The 19,620-nt window shown below is 45.0% G+C and overlaps 1 protein-coding gene across 2 annotated transcripts; it reads right to left on the bottom strand.

Annotated features, from left to right (window-relative positions):
- Positions 1-592: 592 nt before the first annotated feature.
- GSG1 (germ cell associated 1) lies at positions 593-8,065 on the bottom strand. 2 transcript variants are annotated; one of them, XM_086469942.1, is made up of 5 exons: positions 7,747-8,065; positions 5,148-5,195; positions 2,211-2,384; positions 1,976-2,087; positions 593-908 (listed from the first exon to the last, which is right to left on the bottom strand). In XM_086469942.1, exons 1-5 carry the CDS (start codon positions 8,063-8,065, stop codon positions 593-595), a joined length of 969 nt encoding a protein of 322 aa, XP_086326068.1. The 2 variants fall into 2 exon arrangements, with proteins under 2 accessions (XP_086326068.1, XP_009951438.2); XM_009953136.2 differs by having other exon boundaries at positions 2,211-2,363.
- Positions 8,066-19,620: the final 11,555 nt, after the last annotated feature.

Raw genomic sequence — 19,620 nt, 5'->3', positions numbered from 1 at the left:
ATGACAGATTTTAGGAGGAAAAGGCAAAAGGGGCGCGTGTGGGAGTCATAACAGATAGGAAAGAGGAGGGGAGAGATGTCTGAAAGCAACCCTCCGTTCGTACTGCCCCAGCACTTTTAAGCTGGAGGCAGGGAGAAGAGGAGGTTGGGCCTGGAAATGAAGAATAAATAGGGTGTTCAAAGAGGATTATGGTTAATCAATATGAGCACTGATGCCCTTCACTGTAGTACTGAACCAGGGGGGTTGCTGGAAGGTCAATGTGATGCCACCCAAAGAGGCCCAGCACTGCAATTTGGCAGCTGGATGGTGCTGACTGTTCCCAGGTGCGATACTGCTGGGATTAGGACATCTGCCTCAACACTGAAAGTGCTTGGAGACAGCTGGCACCGACAACATGTCCCTCCAGTTTCAGCTGTCCCAGCTGAGGACACCCATCAAAGGGTGACCCACCCTGCAACTGTTGGCACTGCTGTTGTCCTGGCCCGTAAAGGAAGGAAGAGCTCTGCAAGAACTCGGTAACAGTGGTGCTGGTGTTTCGTTCAGAGCTCTTGTGCCTCCCAAACCCCACTGCTCTGCCCCTGTGCACTCATCCCTAACAGCGATCTTCCCCGATTATCTGTCCCAAGACCTCATCCAGCTCCAGCTCTGGTTCCCGCTGTAGCACTTTCTGCTGCAGCTCAGAGTAGAAGTCAACTGCCTCAGAGAGTGAATGGAGGGGCTTGTCTCGGGGCTCATAGTAGCTGCTTATTTGCTGCTGTATGAAGCACTGATGGTGCTGAGGCTGATCCTTGAAGCTCCCGTCATAGCCCTTGATGTGGTTCCTTTTGAACTCCAGCACTGTCTTGGTGTAGGTGTTGAGAGTGGTGACAGCAGAGGCCATGCAGCAGGTGAAGGAGACCCAGGCCATGCTACAGGAGAGACACAAGAATAGCACATGCTGTGAGAAGCCAAGTACGGTAGGGGATTGAACTGCATGCACCATGATGCACCCTGATTTGCCAGGCAGAAGCTGCTGGGCGTGTACATGAACTAGAAAGGCTAAGGCTCATAACATTACAGTTCTTAGAGGTTATACAGATCCTTCTTAAATCGGTGGGGTACATACTGGTCATCCCTGTCACAGAGAAGGGAGGGACATGTGGGAAATAAAAAGGGCAGTGGCAAAGTCTGTAACTGGTCAGAGCAGGACAGCACAACTTGGAAGCAAGTTCTGTATTGCAGGGCGGATCGGTGTCTTCCTGGTCATGAGGCATGTCTGCTTGAGCATAACCACATGGCCGTGCTGACATTTGATGTCCATGGCTGGCACATGGCATCATCAGTACAGCCTTGCAATCAATGTGGTCATAGTACAGTGTTGCAAATTGAGCCTGCACTTTCCATGGGTACTTGCAAGGGTCATCCCACTGTTTTCAAGTCAGTTATGATGTATTGGCTGTAGTTGGCTTCTTTAGCCTTTAGATAAAGGAACCCTGAGCCACCCGCTTTTTGCAGCTGCTCTTCCTGCCTACAGCGTCCTCATCTTTAAGCATGTGTCTAGGCTTGGTGCTGCAGGAATAGGACATTGGTAAGTGAAGATGCCAAACCACCACGTAACTTAAACTGCAGAAAAACAAGGCAGGTTTGAGAACATCATCACAAGTGTGACACTGGCCTCTGCACACAGAGAATTGCTGAGACCAAACAGGGCAAACCCGCATAGGGGCAAACCTGATGAGTCAGCAGGGTTGAAGGCACTTAAGTGTGACCCCGTTGTTTTGCCAGTCCTTGGTAGCTACTTGTTTAAGTAACTCAGCAACTATTTGTTAAACCAGGGGATGAGGCAAAGACAGGAGATTAGCAGTAGGAGAATCATGGTACACCTGTCTTTGGAAATACAGCAGGTCAAGAAAGGAGGAGGTGGGTTTTGGCAGGGTGTAACATGGCTGAAGCCCAAAAGGCTGGAGAGGTGAATACAGCTTCAGAGCTCACATACTAGAATGCCCAGCCATAGTCCCATGAGTGTGGTCTCCAGTCCTCTGGTCCCAGATTAACTGTGGCTTGGAAGACTTGAGTGTACATCATGTGTGCCACCATCCCAAGGAGACCTAGACACAAAAGACAAGAAAGCAAAGAAGTTACAGCAGGAGCCAGAGCAGCATACTTCAGCCTTGTATGGTAGAGGAGGCTCTCCTGCTGCTGTAATTCCAAGCCTGCAGTAACACACTTACCTGACAGCACTGAGGAGACGGCAGCAAAGGCATTGAGCTTCAACCCACAGACAGGATTGCCAGTATGCAGCATTTCCACCATCAGGAGGATGAAACTGATGAGCAGCAAACTGATGTATAGCATCTCTGATCCCAGTGACAGCCACAGGATTCCTGTCGGGAACCAGAGACTTCTCACATCAATACAGGGTGGCTTGTTCAAGAGAGGATACTCCCCCTTCCCAACCCAATCTTGAAAGGGTGTTCTTTGGAAAGAAGGGAAAGAAGGAAAACAACGAACACCCAAAAGCAATTTCCCCCAGCTTGTGAAGAAGGGCTCAAAGGATACTGAAAGGGACAGAGACTGTCACAGAAGATGGCTTGGCTAGTCTGGCATCGCAAAAGCTGAGAGGAACTAAAATCTTGTCTGTAAACAAGCCAGTATTATTCATAAACAACAAGGAGGAAACCAAAGGCAAAAAGACAGGGGAAATGCTGTTGAGTATTAGCACAAAACCTAGTGGTCATAGGTTGGCCATGAACCCATCTGAGTTGGATGTTAGAAGGTTCTTACCATTAGCATAGTGACCTTCAGAGTAGGTTTCTAATCACAACAATGAAAGCAAATGCTATTTAACCTGGGACTCAACTGGATAAGAAAAGAACTGTACGGTGCATCCACAGCTGTGGCTGGGACCTGGCCTCTGGAATTCAGGAAGCCCCTTACAAGCCTGTATTTCTCACTGAAACCCCAATTAAAATGAAACTACTTTTCTTGGGGTAGATATCCAGCTAGTGCAATAACATTCACCACACACCCTGCTGTTTGAACAGAGTGTGGGTACTTTCATGCTGGGATTATAAGAGGGACTTAAGCGATATCATAGCCCACAGCTGAGCTCAGTGTGCAGTAGGACTTGGAGGAGAATGAGAAAGGCACTCTATAATGCTGGGCTGTGGAAAGGCACAGGATTCAATGAGGAAGAAATATTAATCTATCTGACAAACGAAGCAGCACTGTGAACACTACTGTTGGCAACTATTAATGGTCGTAGCAAAGACATTCAACTGAGGAAAAGGAGTGTGAAGAAAATCCTCATTAATGTGGCACTGACTTGACTCCTCAACGTCATTAGTGCCACAGAGTCACCCAGCTCTTTAGCAAGAATTGATGAGCTGCATTCCCTGCTTAAAGGAGCTGGCTTGCTTGCTGCAGCACCATCAGGGAGACTATTTTGTTAAAGGTCACACTGCCAAAAGTGTCCTGGAGGCTGCAGACACCGCGCATGCACAGAGGTCTCTGCATCACTTTCCCTGTGACTCCAGGCTCACCGCACATGCTGTGTAATCTGGTCTTGTAATGCTGACTATGTAAGGTGGAGCCGCTCTGCCCACACCCAGCTCAGCCAGCCCAACCTGCAATCAGCAGTCACACTACCTTCTCCAGTGCAGGCCCAACTATGTAATGGCAGCTGCAGTGGAGGACAAGGTTATCTTAAGATAATGCTATGTGCAGGAAGGGGCAAAAGTAGGTGAGAGCACTGTTAAGACCACAGTGTCACTATAAGTGTCATGCTTAAGCTCACAGTGATCTTCCAGTTAATTTGTAGGAGCTCAATGTCTTACAGAACATGGCCTTTCTATCACTGTTGGGCTGCAATTAGACAAGGAGCAGTAGGAGGACTGTGAAGGGGGACAGACAGAAAGATTCAGAGAGACGCATAATCTGGCTGCATAAACCTCCTTTCTTAGGAAGACAGTCTATAAGGAAGACACTGGAAGCAAGAGAGCCAGAAGCCTGGGCAGGGAATGAAGCACAAGGTGAGAAAGAAGAAAAATGCATTGCTACTCCCTGTGAAGTGAGCGTTTTGCAGTAAATGCAAGTCATTCAGTAAATGCAGTAAAGTAATTTTATGACAAAGTGGAGATCTGCATGACTCCAAAATGATCTTATAACACCAGCAGCATTTGAACTGTGTGAATACTGTTTCCCAGAAGAATAAGCCAGGGGACATTTTTCTACCCTGCTGTTGGGTCAAGAGTGACCCAGGCTAATCTGCACAGTGATGCCACTGCATGCCACTCACACCAGACCCCTCACCTGGGAATGCTCATCGCTTTATAAAAGCAGGTCAGCAGTCTCTGCCAGTGTTTTTACAATAGGGGAAACAAGGCAGAAAAAGAAGATGAGCTCCCCAAAAGTACTCATCTCCCTGCTGGCCGATGCAATTCCCCAGCATTTGTTCCAGCCCTTGCTCTCATGGCTTGAATGCTGACATAGGCTGTGCACCCCAGGCCTTTCCCTTCACATGCCTCCAGCCTTCATCTCAAGGAATAGTTAGCAAGCCCATGCCAACTGAAAAGCTTTCAGTAAGTAAAATCTTCATTGCATATGTACACATACAACCAGGTATACTGAAGTTATCCCTAGGATAATTTGAAACATGTGACAATGGCAGAAGGGGTGAGCTCTCCAATCCAAATGAAATTTTCTATTTGATGAGGCAAGGACTTCACCCTGAAAGTGTAGCTTTCAGATGTTATGATTGCTTACCACAAAGTAAGAGGTGATTCAGCTTCCAGGCTCACCACATTAGACCCCAAAACTGAAGCACTGAGTCAAGACGTAGCGTACACAGGAGGGACTGCCCTCAGGTGGTATCCATCCTCTTCCCGCTGACTACAGCAACATGATGAGCTCCGACTGGGCAACTTAGTAGATGAGACAAATCCCACTTCATATGTGGTGGGGTCTGAGGCTTCCAGCACTGACCTCACAGATGGCAGTGGTTTAGGCAAACATCTGGGAGGAAATCTTTGCTCTTAGCAACCATGAGGCCAGGATTTCATGCCTGGCTCTTTGGGGACCCACCCTGCTGTCCTCACGCGGGCAAAATATTGCAAGTCCCCCATCCCAAGGAGGTACAATTGCAGTGAGGTATGGGGATTTGCTCTTACCTCTCTCTGCTGGTGGTGAAAGCTCAATAAAGCTACGGCATTTCTCTTCTGAAACACAGAACCAAAGGTATTAGTTTGCAAAACAATGCAGGTACATAAGGGAAAAGAAAATCTCTTCCTCTCACTCTCTTTTCACTGCGTAACTCCAGTCATCCCTGAGCCTACTCAGCAGGTCTTCTCACCTTTGCTCTCTTTCTGACCGCCTTTCCAGACCTTCACTGGGGCAAGGTAGGGGAAGGCAATGTCTGCCGGAAAATTGGAGGTGGCCTTTCCAGAAGAAAACAATTTATGAATCTTACAAACCGCTTGTGAATATAAAAATCTGTTGCTACTCATTCACAATGTTACTGTTGGTCAGGTCTGTTAAGGGTGTAGCTTGTAACAGATTGCAGACCCACCACTTCTGCTGAGGAAATGAATCCCCACTCACCCTAGTCTCAGCAGAGCAGTCCTAGTACTGCTTCCCAAAGCAAAAAGCAAAAAAAAAAAAATTTTCCCAGGTGAAATGCTGCATGATAGAGATGTGAGTCCCTCTTCTGTGGCAGAGACTTGCACAGAAATACCATCTTCTATCCTCACGTTATAGGCATGCTATTTGGACAAATGGTGATCATATTTGCTTTGGTTTTTTATGTTGGCCAGATGCAAACTATTGTCTCAGCTGAGGGTCTATCATTATTATCTGTAAGTCTCTCTTACTGCATACTACATTACTGCATTTGAGGGTCCTCCGCTCTACTTGACACTGATTTTCTCCCAGAAGTATCAGCCTGCTGCTTTTTGTATAAGAATCTCATTTTCTTAATTTCCCTCCCCAGTTCTAATCTCTCCCAATCTCCTGTATTACTTCTGTCATCCACAGCTCTCAGGACACTACCCAGTTTAGAGCCATCTGCAGTCTTCATTAACTTGTGGTTTGCTACTTCACCTAGAACTTTAATGAGGTTCTTTGGTACTGGCTCATCTGCACTGATCCTGAGATTAGCCTGAATAACGAAATCCTTTCTCCAGCTCAGCTCAAACTCCTTTTGCTCATAGTGCCCCTTTTTCGTTGTTGTTGGTTTTGTTGTCTATGCACTTGCTTCAAAGCCGCACAGCAGTGGGTGTGTTGTACTCAATTTACAGGAAGCAGGGGACGGACACTGACTGCTCTGCTGCAATCTAGATGTAACATGCTCTCTGCATTCCTTCAGGCATCAGGGTTATTCCAGGACTGCCCGGTGGCCAGACAAGTCTTTCAGAGAAAGCTTTCAAGGGATCTAGTCCCGTGGAAACACACCCCAACCCAACCCAGTCCCAAATAAACACATCTCCTTCCACAGCATGTCTGGAAATGCTCATAACGAAGCAGCCCTCTCATTAGGACATATGAGAGTTTCAAGCACATTCCCTCCTGCTGCCACTCCCCTTCTGTCTGCTTTTATTCACCAGTTCTTTATTTTCAAACTCTGACAGCAATAGATAAGAAAATGAGAAATGCTATACAAGAATTCTGGCTTAGTTAAAGGCGGCTTAGTTAAAGGCGGCAAGATGTTTGTGTTTGGGGAGAGCTGAAGGGAGGGCGGTGAGCTCAGGGGAATGGGCCTGATGAAAGTGACTTTCATCACCATATCTTTAGATACAAATCTCCCTGTTGGCCACCTTCTGGGTCAGTTCTGATCCCTGATGAGTGTGCCAGGCCGTAAAGAGCATCTGTGCACTGCAGAGCATCCACTTGTGCTGATATGGCACAGGTTTCAGCACAAGGACTTCAGCAGGTCTGGGCAGGAGCAAGTCAAGGGTGAAGGAAGGCACTAAAGGGGTCTAGTATAGGTTACACGACCAGTCCCTGGCACTGCAGGGTTTACAGTGTCAGTCCCACATGGTCAAAAATCACAAATGAAACCTGTCACAATATCACACACACAACTGAAAAAATTACAGTACTGCAGCTCTAATCCTCAGGTCAATTTGCCTCCTAGCTTTAGTTCCTCTGGTTTCACAGATCCCCCAGGTTTTTTCTGTATCTGCATGGCAGTACTTCTCTTTCTCTTTTTGTTTTTTTTGTTTGTTTGTTTTTGTTTTTGTTTTTTTTTTTTAAACAAGTCCAGTCCCTGTTTAATTCACCTCTCAGTCTGGTGATTTAAGGAGAACACCAACTTTTGCAGTCCTCACCGTGAAAACTATAAATTGACAATACTGCATAAAATCACCCTGCTTAGATTTCTGAGGGGACACACAAATGTGCCCTGCAAAGCATGAAGTAAGCTGTGTGTAGGAATGGAGATATGGGGAAAGGGGAAGGGAAAGAAGGCTCACGCCAGTTCACATCAGGATGAACAATGTCATCACAACATCACTGCCACCACCACTTGTACTTCACATCCCCTATTCCAGACCAAAGGGCACACCAGAGACAACAATTCTCCCTTGCCTTCCTCCATAAACATCCCAATGAAGGACAGAAATTAATGACCACAGCAGTGCACAGGGCCAATGACATCTAGGAAGATGAAGAAGGCTTTTCTCCCAAACGTTGTCAGCCTCCCACCTTTCATTTCCAAACTCCTGTGGAGTAAATACAAGGGAAGAAGTTGTGGCTGCCTGGGCAAAACGCTACCTGGCCCTTCCATGCTCTCTTCACAGGAAAGCCACATCCCTGTGTGGAAGTATCTGAAGGCAAAGCGGTCATCCCCGGTCTCCCAGCTGTAGTGCACCACATCCTCAGATGAAACATTGCTAGCACCTGCATCAGGTGGCATGGGGACACCGATGCACTTGGTGTCTTTGCTCTTCCCACACAAAGGCTTGGGCACTTTCTGGGTCCCGGTGCACCAGTAGCTGCCGAGCAAGGCAGTGGTGGAGAGGCTGAGAGCCAGCAGGTTCAAGATGACAGCCAGGAAAGCACGGCGCCATGGCAATCCCTTTAGCAGCTCCATCTACAACACACAAATGGGAGGGACTGTCACATCAGCCACTTGTCCCACCCAGCCTTATGAATATCAGCTCTTCCCACTGCACACCTGCAGGGCAGGGAATATGAGCACTCTGCCTTCCTCATAACATCCCAACAGCTCACCCAGCATGCAAGAACCATTTCTTGAAAGCCTGGGTGGTGGAACAATAGGTCAGCTTCAACTATTTCAACCATTACACTGAATATCTGTACTGGGGAAGAGAGGGTCACCCAGTAGACATATCAGAGCTGAGTGCATCGGGTTGTGTAAGCACATGAGCAAAATGAAAGGGACATCATATTCACTCCATCTCAGAGAAGGTGGGGAAAAACTGTTCATCAACTTCCCAAATACCATGTGTGGCCTTTAGATGGGGCATGATGAATGCTCTGTCCAACTAAATGAGAATTCTTCCTGCCAAGTGTCCCAGAACACTTTTTCAAGCAGTTTATTACTGTACCTAGGGAGGTAGGGAGTGTATTGATTTCACAGTGGGGAAAGACAGGAAAATGTTCCCAGATCACTGAAGGTCACATATCAAAGCAGTGATCTGCTCAGGAGCGACACTCAGCTATCCAGATCTGGCAGCTCAAGTTCAAGCCCCAGAGCAGCACATCCCACTGCTCTGCACCTCTGAAATTTGGTAGGGTGGTGGGATGACATTGTTTCTGCTCTCACACAAAGTGCCAAAGGGATTTTTTTTTAAGAGCAAGCATTACCACACTCTTCCTGGTTTTATCTCATTAGAAAAAGTAATTCAGAAAGCAGTTTGTGTACCAGGGCCCTGTGGTCTTTCTCACTCAGAGAGAAGCTTAAGATTTTACGGTTCCTGCAAAGCCCTGCACTGACTTCTGAGAACCCCAACTTATCACTCCATGGATTGATTAGATGTCATCTACCCACACATCAACTTTCATGTAATCAACGCATGCCTCTTCCCACATGGCACTCCCTATGTTTGGCACAACTTCATCCAGATACTCCCACCCTTTCCTATTTATGACTCTCAAAATCTATTTGCCCATGAATAGATTCAGTTTGTACAGACATCGCCTGCTGCCGGCCCTCTTCACGTAACTTTGGTTGACTCACCCAACATTGAACATATGAGAAAGGCCCAGTGTCCTGTGGACACTATTATAAATAAATGATACGAAACTGAGCTTTGCATTGTTTGTGACTGCACCACAGCTAAAAGTGGTGCAGCTAGAAGCTTTTGTTCTGTCAACCAGCAAGCTCAGAAATGTGGTCAATAAAGACGGTGATGAAACTCCTCTTGGAAAGCCGGACTTCATTAGCATCTCTTCACACTGAGAAAACAGTGCCTGATCCAGCACACCCTCACTGAATGCAAGAAAATACCCAACTCCTGAAAAATTACTGTATTGTCTTATGCTCTGGCTTCTTTTGTCTCTTCACCAGAGCATTTATTTCTTTCAGCAATGGAGAAGCTGCATCCTGGAGATGGTAACATCTTAGTGATGCCATAAGTAATGACTTCCATGATCTGAAGGCATGTTGCGTATTATTAGTTTCACAGAGCACATGCCTACTAGGCACAGTTAATTATGTGAAGGTTTCTGGCTAAGGTTGGTGGTAAATTCCTCACTGAAAGTTTTGTCAGTGGAAGATTTGGCTTATGACTGAAAAGGAAATTATAGATAAAATTACTCTCCTCAAAAACATGATTTTTCATCTGAAAATAGAAACCTTCAGCACACAAAGTTTTTCAGTTTTTCATCAAAGCTTGATTATAAGGTTTTCTGTCAACAGGTTTCGGTTTGCTTATCCTTTTATTTTTAAAAAAATCTTTCCACTCGTATTGACAAAAACAATTTTTCCAATTTAAATTTTCAATAGTGGGAAAAATATTCTCTCTAGTTGATTTACGATAGTAGTTGAAAGGCTATATAATTTCAGAACAACTGATAAGGAAGAAGGCAAAAAATTATAAGAAACAAATGAGTCAGAAGGAACTGGATCAAGGATGGAGAGGCCATAGGGAATGAGAAGCAAATCTGAACTACTCCTTCACGAGAACATCGTCAGAAAAGTTTCCCTCCATAAAAGCCAAGCACTTACTGACAATAACTGACTGTAGTATCTAGATAGCCCCAAAAGGAAAGAGAGTTGAATTTACCTTGGCAGCAAGTCCCCGAAGTCCTGTTAATTTGGAGGAGCAATACAGAAATGGGACTCACACTTCGTCGGCTGTTTTGCTCATCTCTAGATCCTCCAAGAAACCAAATTGCTTCAAAACCCCTTTCTCCTTTGTCTCCACCCCTTCTCCCTTGCCACCCCCTGCTCCCCCCACCCCGCAGTGATTATTAGATGCTATCCCTCCAGCCAGAAGCTGTTTTGTGGAAAATGGTCATTTTGTAATCCACAATGCAATCACAGCACAGCTGTTCCGGAAGATTAGATAGGAAGCGATTGGTGCTGCACGCTGGGATTAAGTGCAGAAGAGTGACCTGTATTGACTGAGTAGAAAGTTTCTGTAAAACACAGGAAGATCCCAGCCATCTCCATGCAGTTGCTGTTTGGGAGCTTGTATGGAGCAAGCTGGTGGCTCTCTGGCCATTGCTTCAGGGGATGAGTGACCTTAGCTCAGAAACTACCAGCACCCTTGGGGTCAGGTCACCCCTTGCCCTGTGCACTGCCTCAGCAGAATGGCAAAGGCCACAAGCCCCCCAGCCCTGGAGTACCTTCCTGGCCAGAGCTACCAGTCGCAGAAGAGAATTTAAAAATGGGGAGAGGAAAGTTTATATGACTGCATCTGCTCTGAGGACTGAAGATTTCAGACCCTGAAGACATGCCAATCCAGCTCTCCCCATCACCACTGGAGATATTAATGACAAAAGGAGCTCCTTAGCAGAAGCGCTGCTGAGTGGCAGACTGGCACCATGGCATCACCCCATGACAGAGGTATGTGAAACAGTGATGAGCCAAAGAAGTTCTATACTCAAAGGATGGGAGCATGGGGAAGACTGTCAGTGTCCCTCGTAGTGGCAGCTTTTACCAAGGAGCAAAGTTCACCAGGAATCCCAGCTCCCAACAGCTTCACATTGGATGAAATTGGGAAGCTAGTAAGGAGAGATGGCAAGATTCACACTCACCCAAAGTCCGCTCTGAGATCTTGTCCTGAAAGTTCAAAGGCTCCCACAATACCTGAGGGTGTTGGTACACCTTGCTTGGTATCAGAACAGTAAAAAGTAAGAATGGCATCACCTCTCACAAGAACAAAATGTCACTAGAGGGCATGGACGAATGCCACACTGAATCAAACTGCAAGGGAGAGGAGCATGCCAAAGGTACGCACACCGTATTCCCCACAAAGGCTTTGCCCAGTGCCAAGCAGGTGAGGCTCCCACTACCCCTGGGATGAAGCAAGGCAGATTCACTGCATGCCTGCCCTGCTGCTGTGCTGGGACAGGGGAAACCAGTGGTCCACCTGCTCTCGTCTCTCACTTCCAACACCAGCCCAGAGGCTCGGAGGCAGGTGTAGGAATAGCTCTGAGTGACAGCACAGTCTGTGACAGCCCCTGTATAGTGCAGGCAGCAGACGGAGCAGACAGGTTCATGGTCGCATACACCGTCTGTGCTGTCACAGGCTCCTGACCCTTCCTGCCCTGAGCAGAACAGTCAGTAGCTCTGCAGCTATTCTAATCCTAGTCACTGCATAAACTCCTCTAATATAGATAATCATTTCTAAGACGGGCTAACTGAAAGCAATGCTAAATGTTTCCATGCTTCATGGACTGCCTGTAGGTTTTTTGATTGATTAAAATGTTCTGTTTGACACAGATGTGCCTAATTTACTGAAGTCGGAAGAATAACAGCTGATGATGTTTAAAAGGAGAATGGTAATTATTTGTTTTCATTGTTCAGTCTCTCCGCATCTGGATACCTTAAGTTTGTCTTCTCAATGCTCAGTATAAAAAAAGCCTTGTTTTCAGGCTCAAGAATAGAAAAAGTCCATCTCCCTACTGATAATCCTTAATGTTAACACGTTCCTAATTTTAAGCTTGACAAGAGTCTCATTAAAATCCAGGATGCTACGTCAGTTTCTAAAGATGGGATCGCAGCATATATATTGATGAAGTGAGACTGAATTAGTTTTATACAGATAAGAATTCAGGTTGAAAAATAAATTTATCAGAGATATGTTAGGCTTTCAAAAATATGCATATATCAGGCTTAGTATTCTGAATAATGTCTGATATTTATCCTTCCAGAAGATGGCAATCTTTCTCTAGTTGTCTTTTGGGATTCTCTGCTGCTCATGTGTGTGCTGGGCGGAAGCAACACCCAAGCTTTGACTTCTATTCCTTCCCTTTATTTTTTTTCCCCACTCTATCTTCCTCTTTTTTACCATTTTTATGAACACAACCTCCTTACCTTGCCTGCAATTTGGGGGGTGGGTCCTTCTCTTTGAGTTATCTGAGCCTGGGGAGTCTTCTGAAGGCATTGGGGAAAGAGAGAAAGAGGAATGAATGCAGGAGCTTAGCAAGGCATTTGGTCCACCTTCTCCCCTGCACCGAACTATTCTTTCTAATACATTTTCCAATATTTTGTCAAGCACCATATTAACTTTCTCAGTGTGTTTTCATCCCCAAATTATTGCACAGAGCTCGTAGAACATCAACATGAGAACACATTTCCTGATGTTCAACAAACTTCCCTTACCAAAATTTTATGGTGGTTTTTTTTGTTTGTTTGTTTGGTTTTTTTTTAATCTCCATTCCGACCTTGCCTTAATCTGACCAATTATGGACAGGAAAATCAAGCTGTATCTGTCTTTCACCCTACTGTGCCTTCCAGTTTTCTCCTTTTTGTATCTGGTATTTCCCACCATAACTTGGCTTGGCTAGAGGTTTTGGATGTCTCTTTCTCTTTGAACTCAGCAGCAGCCAGTCCCTAGTGACTCGTTTAAAGTTCACCCACTGAAGTGAATGCCCATAGCAGTTGATTTCCTGTGCAATCAGCCAAGAGCTTGGCTTATAGAAACAAAACAAGGAAACGAAATGCAAAACACAATCTTAGCACAACACCTCCATGGAGATTGCCAACTCTAAAAAAGCCCGGGCGTTTACAAGTGATGAATTTTTATCTTGGCTGTATTACACACATACTTTCGGTGTATCCTGCTCCAAAGTGACACCCTCAACTCCCAAGAATGTTGGTGGAAAAGAAGGGTGAAGAGCCTTTACCAGATAGGGCCCCAAAATTGCAATACTTAACTGGCAGGTCTCAAGAGGCACACTGCTCTTCATAGCCTTCCATTCAGCAATCCTCCCCAGGGATATCAGGGATCATATGCTGTCCTGACATTGGCTCTTCAGCTGTCCTGAAGAGGAAAAGAGAGGAGGAAGAGCGGCTATTTACACCCCTAATTGCTCTGTGAAACCTGGACAAAGACAGGCTCATACTCACCCCTCATTCCACACATTCCTCGCACATGACACTTCCCACCGCTCCTGTTTTTGCTGCTTTTACAGGAAGACTGTCCAGCGCTGCAGTCCCCTCCCTTAGTGCCACACAGAAAGCAAGATGTCTCCGGGTGGCAGTGACACTGAGAGAGCCAGACTTCTCAAACCCAGTGACAGACTGCAAATGCCAGATTTCTGCCTGAGCTCTGAATAATTCCACTCAGATTGTAACCTTTATTTAGCTGTTTGCATGATGCATTAACTCTTGCTCTGCAAATGACCTCACCAGGCATATTTTTTCTAGTCTAAGCACATTTAAAGGTGAACTCTGTTTTTAAACATGAACAGCTTACATTGCTAGACATCAAGTCTGTGACAGAACAGAAATAAAGATTGAATTGGAATAAGTAAATGCATCTTAAAGATGAACAAACAAGCTTGCCATCAGTTTGGACCTAACTACTTTTTTTTTTTCCCCTAGGTTTTTCTTTCTTTCTTTCTTTCTTTTTTTTTTCTCAAAAGTCTTACTTGGCTGGAATTTTTTCTAATCTTTATGGTTATCGACCATTCAAAAAAACACATAGAAAGTAGACACAAAAAGAAAAAAAAATCAAATGCAGTAACACAGACTTTGAGGACTCACTAGAGATTCTAGATGCCTCTATTTCTAGATAGGCAACATAAGAGTATTAAAAAGGGGTTTCTTTTCACAGAGTACTTAAACTCTGGCAACTCTAAGATGTATTCACTTGAGCACACAGAAAAAAATATTTATGAAATTTAGCTGATCATAAACTGTAAGCAGACAAGAAAAAGACAACTTTTATATAGATTTATAAGGATATTAAAAAGCAGTGAGTCCAGGAAAGGGTCCGTACAAACCCCCAAGTAGATAAATGCTTACCTTATCCACTGCTCACTATCCCCATCTGCTCTTCTGAGGCATCCAGTGAAATGCTACAAGGTGATCACAGACTCTCACCACTATTTCTTTCTCTCTGACTGAACATGTAGCAGCCAAGAAATTCCATGAGATCTGACCAGATGCTTTGAAATGTACCAAGTCTGTCATTTTATTGATTGATTAATTCTTTCTGAGCTCGCTAATTCAGCACAGTACATTATATCTTCCGCAGGATTGGCAGGTTGTCCACTTCTGCAGAACGTGTCTTTGTAATTTGGTAGTCCCCTTTATGAAAATTGTTGCCAGTTTTAAATCTACCACTTATGGGATCTCAGTTTGTTACTCCACAGAATCACAAACACCCAGATTCAATGACTGTCACAGGCTCATGGGGTTTTTATCATCAAGAGGGACCATTACAACAACATAGTCTCATCTCGGGTGTAACAGAATCCAAAGAATTTCAGACAGAGCTCCTGCTGAAGATTTAGCACATATTTTATACAACTAACTAGTATCAACTATGCAATAGAATATGATGGAAAACACATCACATCTTTAGAAAAGTTATTCCAATGGTTAATTAACCTCATTCTTACAATTTTGCTCTTGATTCATAAGCACAGTGCCTGCTTTAGTGTTCAAACCTCATCAGGCTGCTCCAACACACAAATAAATAGTCAGTGAAATGATTTCCTAAAAATGTTATTGTAAGAGTCACAAATCAACGCATTTCATTAGAGGCACACAGTGTGATCTAACAAGCTGGCTGACAGCACAAATTCCTGGTTCTGTACTTGGCTCTGACACGTATTTTCCCCTCCCATCAGCCAAGTCATTAGTGGTGAGTTTACACTGCAGTCAAAGCAGTGGCAGTGATGGGGAGTAAACATTCAGTGCTCGTTTTAATTGGGTGTTGCTAGCAATTTCGCTCCAGCCATATGGAGCACAATGCAGGGTACAAACCTCAGTCCAGAAATGGAGTAGAGTAAGCTAGTTGAACTCCACATTACCATGGCTGGACTGATAGTTCAAAAGTAATTCTTGTTTCCCTACACTATAAAGATGGGTCTTCACAGGCATTCCCACAGACACAAATCTACAGCCCAGATGATCCTTGTTGATGTTGGAATCAGCACAAAGCCAGTGGGAAAGAGACACTGTTTTGATACTGACAAAACTCGAGGATCTAAAATTAATCTGTGCAAAGAGTACACCACATATGCAGGTGATCTGGGAGTCAAAGAAACGTTTAATACCAGTTTTAAAGCAAAAAAAAAAAAATCTGAAACTGTACAGTTGAACCATACTGCATTTTGGTTTCATGTATGGAAATGAGTAAGACAAAGCAATTGTTCTTTGCTTCAGTTTATCTTTTCCTTCATTTCACTGTGATGAATCGGTATAAGCAGAGCTAGAGGAAGCCTCCAAAGAATATTTAGTTAATCCACCTGCATCAATACAACCTAGGCACCCTGAAGACCTTCAAGCCTACTGTTAACTTTTCTGCAAGGCAGATACTACTCCATCCTGGATTGAAGTCAGTATATTCCCTTGTAATATCTTGATTCCAACCAAATCACGATATCCAACAGAAAACTTTTCCATCTCTGCTAAATGCCATGGTCTCCATCCCACATTTGAATTATTTACTCACGTGGATTGTCCCCTTGAGGCCATTGGATCTACACAGTTTACTAAAGTTATACTCACGCGCTAGTATTTGAGGAACCAGTGCTTCAAAGGAAGACTAAGCTAGCAGGAGAGGTTTGGAAATCAAAAGGAGTGAGTAAGACAGAGAGTTAGCTTTTTTGAGGTGAGGCGTGGGAGGTGTTTTCGTTCTTTAGCTATTAAAAACTCCTTGCTTTGGCAAGAAAATAAAAAGAGGGAGAGAAAATTGGGAGGGGAAGGATTCCTGAATAAAGAGGCAGCATGGCAAGAGGTACAACAACCAGGGTGGCCAGAAGGCACAAGTGAGTTTCTCAAGCTGGCTTCCCTGATGGAGAAGAGACGGTAGCGAGCACATGTGAGAGGAGCCAAGGTCTAACACACTGGTCTAAACAGAATCATAAAACCAGCTTTCTTTACAGTGCTGAGCAGAGGCGTTATGTTACAGCGGGTGCTTTGAAAACAGCAGTGTTAGATATTATAATTGCACCTTTTATCTTTCTGGATGTCCTGGTAATTATCCAGGATTGAGGGCATCTCCTTTTTTCCCAGATTTAATGAGGATTTCAGAGCCCTTTCCATTCCTTCATGGCATTTTGGATCTGTGGCTTCACGGATGGTTCTGCTGTCCAGTGCCATTCCCAGTGCTCATGCCTCCTGTGCCCTTGCACGCTGCAGTGGGCAGCATGGTGGGGCTGCCTGTGCACTGGGGAGGGGACAGGTCAAGGACAGGGCAGTGGTGACACAAGTTTGAGCCCCCGGCCCTGTACCTTGGAGGCCTGGAGGGAGCAGCGGGTGCCGGGAGCAGGCGGTGTTGCTGTCGCAAACATGTGCCACGGCCAGGGAGCTGCGGTGAGCCCAGGCTTCCCTACATGTCCTGGGGGAAGGGAGGGCCCTGGTCGTGGAAACGGAAACGAGAAATATTTTGGACACGGCTGGCAGAAAACTTGGGCGTCTCCCTGTCTTCTGCTGTTTTTTGTTGTTGTTTTTCATATTCGTTGTGGGTTTTTTTTTCCTTTTCTCTCTCTGTACTTCCCTGTTTCCTCACAGCCAGGTTTCCGCTTGCCTGGGCAGGCCCAGTCCTGCACGCGGAGTGGGGACATCACTTCCCTGGGGTGTCCCTGGCTGTGGGCAGGAAAGGTCCAGGAGCAGTGACACCATCCTGGAACATGGGAGGCGAGAGTGAGGTGATCCTGCAGCCACAGCCAGGGCCCTTCGTGCAAGTGCACTGTAACCTGGGCCTTAAACCATGTGCTATTATTTCCATCAGGCCCACAGTTAATAATAAATAACCGTCCTTCCTGGCCTCCATTTTTTTCTCTGAGGAGGCTCATGCTGCTGTTACTCAAGGATCATTATTTAGCCAAATCTGGAGGGACTTTGTCATAGATGCCAAAAGGCATGTTCCTGACAGAAAAACTGTGATATATTTTAAAGAAAGACATTGCTCAGAGGGTGTTTTTTTTAAAATAATAATACATCAAGATTTTTAAAAAATGTGGATAAAACATAATATTCCCCTGCCAGCCTTGTTCTCAGAAACAGCTGAATGGTTTTGACTGAAAGTAAACACAAAACCAAAAAGAACCCCATAAAACAGCTGAAGCAGACATGAACTAGAAGACGGTGGCTCCAAATTTGGCAAAGGCAAAAGCAACCAAAGCCAAACCTTGTGATGGGATGTGTCAAGCGACTATTACAATATGAAGCAATGCTACTAGCAATGTCTTCTATGTTCTATGCACCCATTAACATGCTAATCTCAACATTAGTCTTTCCCAGGTAGCCAAGGATTATAATTGCTGAGCTTTACAACTAAGTATTAAGTGTTGTGGCTAAACAGCTTGACTGAACAAGAATTATTTGCCATCACCTGAATAGGGTAAGCATGAAAGAAGGAGAACATTTGGCTAGTGTATTAGCACAGGCAGATCTTAGAGAAATTAGGTCAGGCAGAATGGAAAGAAAATTTCAGAAACCTCTTCCAAACAGTGAAAAGTAGTTGTCTGTGGAACAGTCTTTCATGGGAAGTAAAGATTGCCCATTGCTTAAATCATACACAACCACACTGGATAAAGCACCGGAAAATATACTGCAGGCAAGAATCTTGCAGAAACTGGGATGGGCTAGAATGAGAAGATGGACTGGATGACCTAGCAAGATTTTCCCATCTCTAATTCCTGTGATTTTTTTTTTTTTTTTTAATTGGCTGTAGTTAGCATTGCTTGAAATTCCTTCACATGAGTTACAGAATCTCTGAGCGAGGCAGAAGTTGAGACTGGTGGGAGAAGTGGATGTGCTTCCTGGATGATACACACACACAAAAAAAGAAGCCTACAGCCCCACAGAGGCTGTGAAACTAGAAAGACTGGCTGGAGAGAACTGGAGGGAACACAGCTTGGAGGGGCTGCTTCAACCAGGCTGATGCATGTGCAGGTGAGCCACACTGAGGACACTGTGGGTGAGGATTAGGGGTTAGGTCAATGGTAAAGAAGGCAGCTTTGAGAGCTGTGCCCCTACTTAAGCATACTGTAGTCACTCATGGTCAGTCTTCAGCACTGGGCAAGTAGTGGGAAGGCTCAGCTCTATCTCTGTGCATGACTCTCCTGTGTTAGTTTTCACCAAAGGATTTTTGAGTTAGCAGAACATTTGCCTAGGGACTTCTCTCCCACCCTTCTTCCTTTTAAAGGAAGAGTTTTCTATTTTGCTTTGATTTGAAATCGGCTTTCAAAGGGTTAGATTAAAACAGAAATTGCAGATCTGGTCTTTCACTCCTTCGTTAATCTAGTGCTGGACACCACAAACATCCATAATTACTTCCATCAGTCCTGAAGCCTCACATGCAGCTTTACCAATGCACAACAATCCTGACTTTCAAAATCCCTTGCATTTCAGTTCATGACTGAATGCAGCCACAGGTCAGCCACTCCCCTTTCATGAGCCTCAAAGCAGGTCACTGGCCTGTACTACAGCCCTTTACCACTCCTGGTAAGTCTGTCTGTGCTGTAGTCCTAAGGATGCCCTAGGGCTCTGCTAATGGGCACCTGAAGTCCAACCTGTATTGAGCAATCCTCCATCAGCCCTAGGAAAGTCTGTCTCTCCTACTGTACCACATGTTTTACTATGCCAGCCTTGGAACATCTCCTGGTTTGGGCTACCACAGCAGTCCGGGATAACACCTCCCTCTGCAATCATCATGCTCCGGGTTTGGGATGACAGTGATGTTTGAAGTGCAATATTGCTAAGATTCTCAACAAAACCATTCTGGAATTTACTGGTGTTTCTTTCCACCCACAGTCTGTTACAGACCTTAAATGTGTGCTTCACAACTTTGCTGGAGCAGATCTGCCTCTCCCCTCTCTTCATAGATTAAAATGCATTTAATTATTATTAAATAAAAGTTAAAATCTAGAGTGATTTAACTTTCCTACAATCCTTCATAGCCATTTTTTACATATGGCTTAACCTCTGCACTGAACATCTGGAGACTGTTCTTTTAAAAGCTCAAATGTGGTCCTTAAGAGGCTTTGAGATCC

The sequence above is a fragment of the Leptosomus discolor genome, chromosome 1 (assembly GCF_034619465.1).
Source record: "Leptosomus discolor isolate bLepDis1 chromosome 1, bLepDis1.hap2, whole genome shotgun sequence".
In the NCBI taxonomy this organism is placed as follows: Eukaryota; Metazoa; Chordata; class Aves; order Leptosomiformes; family Leptosomidae; genus Leptosomus; species Leptosomus discolor.
The sequence above is the reverse complement of the archived record's forward strand: the minus strand, read 5'-3'. Positions and strand labels throughout refer to the sequence as shown.

Excerpts from the sequence above, each read along its gene's own strand:
- GSG1 (XM_086469942.1), bottom strand. The coding sequence starts at position 8,065 with ATGGAGCTGCTAAAGGGATTGCCATGGCGCCGTGCTTTCCTGGCTGTC. Across the intron at positions 5,196-7,746 it reads AGAGAGCATGGAAGGGCCAG|AAGAGAAATGCCGTAGCTTT; the intron begins GTAGCGTTTTGC and ends TCTGTGTTTCAG. Across the intron at positions 909-1,975 it reads GACTATGGCTGGGCATTCTA|CATGGCCTGGGTCTCCTTCA; the intron begins GTATGTGAGCTC and ends TCTCTCCTGTAG.